This window comes from Fragaria vesca, linkage group LG4 (assembly GCF_000184155.1).
Source record: "Fragaria vesca subsp. vesca linkage group LG4, FraVesHawaii_1.0, whole genome shotgun sequence".
Taxonomy (NCBI): domain Eukaryota; kingdom Viridiplantae; phylum Streptophyta; class Magnoliopsida; order Rosales; family Rosaceae; genus Fragaria; species Fragaria vesca.
This window is the reverse complement of record NC_020494.1, coordinates 11,782,988-11,791,712: the sequence shown is the minus strand read 5'-3', so window position 1 is coordinate 11,791,712 and position 8,725 is coordinate 11,782,988. Positions and strand designations below refer to the sequence as shown.

Here is an 8,725-nt window from a genome sequence, read left to right as displayed (position 1 = left end):
ATATATATAATCCGGTCGATATTCTGAATAGATTTTATGGTCTTTTTAATGTCTCACTGTTATCCTGAAGTGAGTGATGATTGTGTAAGGATGAGCTAATGCCATTGCACAAATAGAAATTGAAGTTTGTTTGTACAAAATTGGAGGTGGTTATACTGACTTGTGAGGGAAGAAGCAGATTTGTGCAAACTCCGAGACTTTTCCTTTGCGCCGTAGGAGACAATTTTTTCTGTATTTTCTTTTCTTTTCTCCTTGCATCTAAGAAAGGTTTGAATATTAAGCATTACTTTTTAGGGTAGATAGCTGATGTAGGCCTTGATCCGAAGATGATGTCCTGGCGCCTTGGTGATGCTTTTGTTTAAACTTGGTTCTTTCTATGACAAATGTGAGTATTGAATTGGCTGAGAGTTTAAGTTGAGTCCAGATGTATGTTACTTAGAAGTAACACAAAAAAAGCTAATTAAACGTAATAGTTTGTCATCAACTTGTGGAATACTGGTTATAAAAGTTTTGGTTGATGGTTTCAATCATTCGTAAGGCATGATATCAGATGGTACTCCCACTATGGATTGTTGGATTCTTAAGCCAAAAGAGAAGGAGTGAAGGTGAGTTAAGTTGATCCCCATTCGTTTCTGTTTCTATGGCTTGTTGTCTCTATTGAGGGGATAATGAACTTGGTCAAGAGGAAAAGAAAAGGTCTTGGTGAAAAGCATTGCAGAAACAATACAATTAAATTGAATGATATCCTTGCAGAAATCTATAGCTTACATTGCTGCATTAGAATTCATTACTAAACTTCTGGTTCTTTTGTGTTGATTTGTGAAATAATATGATCCCATTTCCTGAAGGGTTGGTTTTCTAAGAGTTAAAGAAGTGTGAGCCTAATCGGCTAATCCTATTCTGATCAGCTTTTGTTTTCTTTGAGTTTGTATAGATTCATGATTAGTCATAGTGCCTTTGTTATTGAAACTTAAATTATTAAGGTGACAAATGATTCAGTTTTAGGTTTAGAGTAAATGATTTGGACTGTTTTTGATTGCAATTTTAAATTCAGTTCATTTAATGCTGGAATGAAAGGAATGTAGTCTTCTGGAGTGATTACATTTTGTCGTCTACGCTGCGTTTGCTATCTATGCTAGAAATTTGTTACCTGTGTTTAGGATTATGATGTGATCAGCAGGATTTATCTCAGCAGCTAGTTACTGTATCGTTTGTCAGGACCTGTGAAAGACTGCATTCTCATATGCTGTGAGTAGAAAGAATTCTCAGGTGACATCTTTAGGACCACCCTTTTAGTGCAACTATTAATTTTTATTTTTAGTGCAACTATATATTTTTTAACTGCCAAGTTGAATAATCCATTCTCTTCATTTAGTCTTTTGTAGTGAACTTTGTTATGATTACTCTCAGAAAATGTCCTACATGATGAAGATCAGCTCACTCAGCTGAGTCAGTCAGCTGACATGAACATTAGCTCTAAATGACTTTCAGGAGCATGTATAGTTCCAATAAGGATTTGATTAGCCTGAAGAATAAGGAAAAAATCTAGTGGGTTAAGATACTGATAGAATATGTTTTTCAATTACCTTTGTCTCCTTTACTCTCCTAGGTTAAGGACCCACCTGGATTTGGTGACCTGGTTCATGCATCCTTTGCTTCCCTTGTCTTTGTCCAATTGCTGTAACAACCAGCATACAGAAAACTAACATTGCACTAGTTTTTGGCCTAGCTAGTAGTACAAGTTTGCTGGTGGTTCCTGTATGACTATCAGAGCCCGTATCTTTATCAGTGAGAAATAATCAACTTATTAGGTATGTGATTTGTCACGTTGTCACAAGACATTTTTCTTCTGTTGCTACATTGCATTTATATAAAAATAGAGCTAAAGATGGATTTTAGGACTGACAGACTTACTAGATACAGTTTAATGTATCCAAATCCAAGATAGGGTAGGATTGATATCATGATCATGGAGGCCAGGTTACGAGTGGTACTACACATAGATTCATGAATGTATTCACCCTTTTTTTGACTCTTGAAAAGGCAAAGGCAAGGACAGGGAAATCTTTGATGTGGATAACTAGATATGTATTCCTTGGTGATTGGGACAAGAAATCCTTTCCTAGTTACTAGTGGTTATAAACTTACAATTATAAATCATTTTCCCGCTTGCCTTCTTTTTTTAATTTTACGTTTCCTTTCTTTCGGGGTTGGGGATTCTGCGGACAAATGGAATCAAGCGTTAACAAAATATGTGTACGAGTAGCAGTGGGTAAAAAATTGGTGTCTGTGCTCACAACATGATTCCTTTGGATTCTTTTGATGGATGTGCTTCCCTTGGCAAACTGGTTGTTATATGTGCACGTCTTTAGACTTCAGTAATGCGTTGTTGATCTTGCGGAGGAGAGATTGAACTTGTTACCTCATCCACTGGAGCGGTTGTTTTTATGTGATAAGTAACAGTTACTGCAGTCCTCTTAGTTGAAGGTTAATTACATGTCAATTAGGTGAAACACTGAAACTTGACAGATGCAGCAACCAGTCTTGCTAGTATTTTTTTTCCCCACCTATTTTAATGTCTTGGGGTGTTCTTTGGTGCATGGATGGGACAACATTGAGAAATTTTATTAACACATCCTTAAATAATAGATACATATATTTTTTTATACAAATTATGTAAGATTTTGTGGGTCCATAAAATAACCAAAAAAGACATTCATATCAAAAGTAAAGAAAATATCCCCCGCTTAAGACATTTATATTAGTTATTGTATTTCTAACATTTTTAATTTTTAGCTCGAATCGAGTACAAATATTTTGACATCACATATGAATATTATGCAATGGTTCCCAAGAATCGATTAATTTAGTTTTACACAAGATTGAGCAAGATGTTAATGAGGTGAAACAGTACGAGGAAAGATGAAACATTTTGAGAAAAATCTCACTAATGTGATATTTTTTTTTTTAGATAAATTGAGTAGCTAGTGGAACTAAAAAAGTATGTGTATTTAGTAAATGAGTTGTGTATTCAGTGAATAAATTGTGTATTCAAATGAGGATATTGTAGGAAGTTTGGGTATGTGTATCTAATAAAATGTTAAAACAATAAAGTTAATAGGTGGTGTATTAAATATCGGATGTGTATCTAGTAATTAGGGATGTGTTAATAAAATTTCACAACAACGTTTGGTATTTTCGTTTTCCAAAAAAAAACCATTTGGTATTTTCTGTCACAAGTCACAACAGACAGATGTCATATGTGTAAATTCTGATCGACTTATAGGCTGTTGCTTGACCATTTTTTTTATATTTGCGTACTGTAATTTCAATATTTCAATTCGCATACTTACCATATCTGTTATTTCAATATTTCAGAGCAATATCGAAGCCACTTCAATGAATTGTATTATAGTAAGCTTAGTTAGTAGCTGAAAATTTATTGTAACAGGAGATAGAAACAATAAATATTGACATAACAAACCTGATGGCCTCCTTTCCTCTTCCTCACTTTAATGGACAATCTTGTAGTTGTTGAACTTTCTACATTTCAGGTTTGAACAAAAGGAAATTTTACCTGATAATAATTTCTCCATTATTCCTCTTTTTGATTACATTTACCATTTATTTTGCATAAAATAAAATTTTGATATTCCGAATATAGGATCATTCTGTCTCTTTCCTTAATCCAATGCACAGGCAATGTGGACTTGTATCGTTTTTGGATGAATGTGAACCTTAAACCTTACTTGTATACTTGAAATATTAACAATTTCAAGCATTTTCTGATGAATAAGGAGCGACCGGTACTAGTTGAGGTATTAACTTGACTATTTTAATACGTTAATTAAACAAATTAGTAAAGCCAGAAACAAATTAGTTTGTTGATATCTAGGATTAGCAGAATCTAACTTTAATATATGCAATTAGATTCGCTTATTATGATTTTGTCACGATGCCATCTTCTGTCCACTCAAATAATTAGATACATGCATTCTCCATTCTCCATATTCCTCGTTGTCAGGGAATCAATTTACTAATCACCAACATTATTCAATTATAAGGTAGTGCTATTAATTCATATTTTTTACTACAGTAAAAACAATCGTGACAAGTTTGTAAATAAAATAAAAATATATAGATAAGAAAACAGATGAAATGTGTTAATAACAATATCTTTATATATATATATCAACAAACAACTAAAATATTACACGAGTCTATCCGAGTCGAACTCACGTTACAAATGTCATTATACAATTATTTTGATAGTATAATAATGGATGGTTATTTTTATATTTTCATTTTATTTCTTATAAATAAAGCACAAAAACTAAAATATACCACGTTCATGAACCGGCATTAGTTGCACGAAACAACAAGAACGATGATGATGAATGCAAATACAAGCTATTTTATTGTTCATACTATTCACCGTGCAACCCAAATAGCTAGACTGATTAGCTGCAAAGCACACACAGATTAAGACAGTAATTACTACTATTAAACATAGATCATCAAAACCCACCAGCCTCAAGTTCCAAACTCACACAGGACACAAGAACATATACACCATAACATCAACGGCGGTCGCTTTCCCTAATATACGAGCTGATGATCATAGCCTTGCTGCTGGTGATGTGTGACCAGGTCATCCAGCATCCACAGGTCCGACGACTCCGGTTCCCCCATTCCGAGTCCACTCGTCACCTCATTCGGCGTCACCGGCTCATCCAGGCCCAGGATCTTCTCCAAGCTCGAGATTTGCTCTTTCAGCTCATACTCATGGTCGTGATCAGCCGTAGTCTCACTCTTAGAGTAGCACTCATTCTGGAATGGCGGATAGTAAGGCCCCATGCCCATCATGGCTAGTGCGCTCGACTGAGTTGACTCGGGAGCCATGCACCGCTTCTTGGACGGTGGTTGAAGCCGTGCCGGAGCCGGAGCCGGAGCCGGAGTAGCAGGGAAGTTGAGCTTGGCCTTGTTGCCGCGGATGCGCTTGGCAGCTTGGTCGTAGGCGAGAGCGGCTTCCTCGGGTGTGTTGAAGGTTCCGAGCCAGACTCGGATGCCTTGGTGTGGGTCGCGAATCTCTGCTGCCCATTTGCCCCATGGCCTCTGCCTTATTCCTCTGTACTTGTTTTTCCTCACCCTCTTCGTCTTCCCATCTGCTTCCTTCTCTGCAATTCCGATAGTCGTCTTCTTCTTCTCCTTGATCTCAGTCGGCACTGCAACTGATACACACGTCACTGATATCGTCAATATTTCTGCTATCTTACAAATTAGCTGAAACAGAAAAATTAATCCACACAACCAACAACCGGTGTATTGTTGTTGCTTTTAAATTTTAAATCAATACTTGGGTCCTCTCCAAATTTTTAAACCTCTAATAATCTGGTTGCAGATAAAATCAATAATAATCATTTCCAAATTATAATCAAAGATGGGCATACAAGAAAAACAAAAAAAAAAAAAAAAAGTATTGAGAAGAGCCTTGTTGAAGTTAAACACTAATCACAAAGAAAACAAATTTCCAAATAAATCCTAGCTAGATACAGATTACAGAAACACAAATTATATATATATATATAGGACCGCAACAAAATCTGAACATGAAAAAAACTATGCAGCTTTAAGCCTAGTTTAAGGAAGAAGGAAAATGCTAGCTATGTACCTTTGGTGACTGCAATCGGGTCAACCTTTGGCTTCTGAGCAAGCTTGTGGTGAAGGAGCTGGGCGTTGTTGGTGGAAGAGTAGTCCAAGCCAAGGAGGTCAGAGATGGTGTCAAGCTCAGACCAGAGGTCCTCGGCGGTGAGCTTCCGGCTACGCTTGGCCTCGATGAAGTCGGAAATGATAGCACCTCCACACATGTTTGTTGTGAATCCAAGCAGAACAGAAACGTTTTCTTCTAAACTCAGAAAGCTACAAACAAGTGATGAGAACGAGAAGAAAGAGGCTCTTTCTTTTATAGACCGTCTGTTACGAGTAGCTTTCAGCGTAGAGACAAAAACATGCACAGAGGTTTTGGGCTTTCTTTTTCGGGATAAGCCCACTATCAGACGGCACCGGAAGCATCGGTAAAAAGGTTGATAGGTGAAATAGTGAAAAGATGAAAAGTGAACGGATTCTGACCGCACGATTCTGTAAAGACTGTAAGGGTGGGGTCAGGAGTAACATGGGACTGGATGTTGATCACGTGTCGGGTTGTGATTGGGAATAGTGTAAACGACGTTAAACGGAGACTGTGGCGCGGAAACAGCTGGTTTTACTGACGCTGTCAAATGTAACGGACGTCGGATGGTACAAAAAAAACTTTTAACGGTAGCAATGGGGAAAGCCGGAAACGAAAGCTCAAAAGCCTATGCGCATGGTTATTTGGTGTGATACCATCTCCATCAGAATTGATAAATAGAGAAAAATTAAAGATTTGTTAATTTTTAAATTTATTTTTATTTCAGTAGAAAATTTAAAAAGTAGACAAAATTAAAAATTAATAAATAAAATTGATAAATTTATTAATTCAGGAGAGAATTTGTCAATGAATAACTAAGTTTTCTCTAATAGCTACTCTGCTCAAACACAACTCTCAAAATGAATTGATAAATATAACTTTTATCCAAATTTATCAACTATTTTTATCAATCATTGTTGGAGATGCTCTGTTTGCTTAATAACTCTAATTTTTACATTGCAACACCTTTCTCGGTCACTTTTGACAGCCCCTCGCCTCCTCTAAATTCATTCAAACTTTCACCAACACACGATCCATGCTTTAAAAAAAAAATTGAAACGGTTGAATAAAGCATGAAGAAATGAAGAAGCTTCTATATTTTGTTATTAGACGGTGTTATACACCGAAATTTCTAGTATAGATATTTGTATGTCATGCATATTAAATTGTGTGGTTATCATTGATTGAAGAAACTATCAAGTGACAATGTAATTACCATTTACCCTCTCAAAAGCCTCTTATGTGCCATGTATTTGGACACATACACAATATGTATGACATACAAATATATACAATAGACAAACCCGTCATGCTATTATGAGTTGAACTCACAACCTATCGATCACTTATAAACGAGAGATTACGCCATTAGACCAAATGGTATCATGTGATCACTATGATTTAATGACAAGTTTTTCAATTATGAGCTTAGTTATAAATCACTTTGGAATTCTGAATTAACTTGAGGTCTATTATTACGTGGCAAAAATAATTTCCTAATATATTTTAGAGAAGTGAAATCCACACTCTCACTTTCTATTTGTGATAACTTAACTTTTGTCTTTAATGACTTAACTTTTGTCTTCTTAGGAAAATGATGACTAAAAATAGAAAATAGGTGTGGATTTCACATCCCATATTTTAACTATGTTAGTTATACATTGAGATAAAGTACATACCGTCAATACAAAATCATTCATCTGATAAAAAACTGACCAACGACAAAGACGCTAAAATTGGCTATTCACCTCCTATCTCGCTTTCTCACAATGACAAAGAACCTTTTTAATTACTATGCTATTATTCATAGATATAGACTTAGACGTGCTTCAAATAAGTGAGCATTTTAGTTAGAATATATGTGGCATATCATATGTATCATTGTGGTGTTATCACCATAAGCTTTCTTTTGTCTAATGCGATCGATGGAGCGGGTTGATGTGTAATTATTGGTTATTTTGCGTATGCACAATTATTAATGAATAAAATGATCATTGTTCTAGAATATTCTCTATGTGTGCCTTGGCTTTATGCCAATAGGATATGTAGTTAGACTAGATCTATGTATTCATATCTTTACCATATTGGTATTGTGTAATTCCCTATATAAAGGGCACCTATCAATGAATAAGATGATGATTCTCTTGCTATCTCTTTGTCTCTACACTTTATCCTTCATCACGTTATCATGCACTTTGTTCTAACCCTAGAGCCAATAGCCCATCATTTTTTTTCTAAACCCTAAAAACCAAAACCCTAAAATCGGGCAGCCTTGTTTTTCCCGATTTCCGACCAAAATTCCGACTGTCCTCCACCGGAATTTGATATCCCCAAAAAGCTCTCTCCGTCCCGGATCCAACGCCGCAGGCCTCACCCTGAGAACCGGCCGGAAAGTCTCCGAACCGGCAGCCGGAAGATTCCAGACCGCCGCCGCTACCGACCACCGGTTCACCACCTTCCCTTGCTCCGATCAACCTGAAATTTTGACAGCAGCTTCCCCATCCAGAGATGCTCCTCCTATCAAATTTTCAGCCCCAAATTCGAAGTATAAGTAGGCGAAACGTTATTTCTCCTCTCGGCAGCCTCTAGAAAGGTATGTTTTTTGAAACCTTAAACTTTTCCAAGTTCAATAACTCGGGGAGGATAAAATCCTTTCCTCCCTTCTCCATCTCCATTCTATGCTTGGAATTTTGTGCGTGCAGGTACCCAAATCCCGAAATTTTATTCGCGGGTCAAGAGTGTGTTTGATCACTCTTGTTTCTTTGTCCGGGTTGTGTTTGATCAACCCCGACCTTTAACCGGATTGTGTTTGATCAATCCGAGGCCTTTTTCCGAATTGTGTTTGATCAATTCGCGGCTTTTTCGGATTGTGTATGATCAATCCGAAGGACAAACCATTAAAAGCATCGTTTGTGACCTCTATCGAGTCTCATAACAGTTTGATTTTGTATGCAAGAGCAATGTAACATTCTGCTCCTTTGAGTTTTGACGTACTAG

The 8,725-nt window shown here is 36.5% G+C and overlaps 1 protein-coding gene across 1 annotated transcript; it reads right to left on the bottom strand.

Moving 5' to 3' along the window:
* Positions 1-4,162: 4,162 nt before the first annotated feature.
* Positions 4,163-5,928, bottom strand: LOC101293287 (ethylene-responsive transcription factor RAP2-3-like). Its single transcript, XM_004296822.1, has 2 exons — positions 5,672-5,928; positions 4,163-5,225 (listed from the first exon to the last, which is right to left on the bottom strand). Exons 1-2 carry the CDS (start codon positions 5,865-5,867, stop codon positions 4,600-4,602), a joined length of 822 nt encoding a protein of 273 aa, XP_004296870.1. The 5' UTR covers positions 5,868-5,928; the 3' UTR covers positions 4,163-4,599.
* Between the last annotated feature and the right edge of the window lie 2,797 nt (positions 5,929-8,725).

What these genes read in the sequence shown, in the direction of transcription:
- LOC101293287 (XM_004296822.1), bottom strand. Translation starts at nt 5,867, where the DNA reads ATGTGTGGAGGTGCTATCATTTCCGACTTCATCGAGGCCAAGCGTAGC. An exon ending in CCCGATTGCAGTCACCAAAG is followed by an intron (nt 5,226 to 5,671) that starts GTACATAGCTAG and finishes TATCAGTTGCAG; the next exon opens with TGCCGACTGAGATCAAGGAG.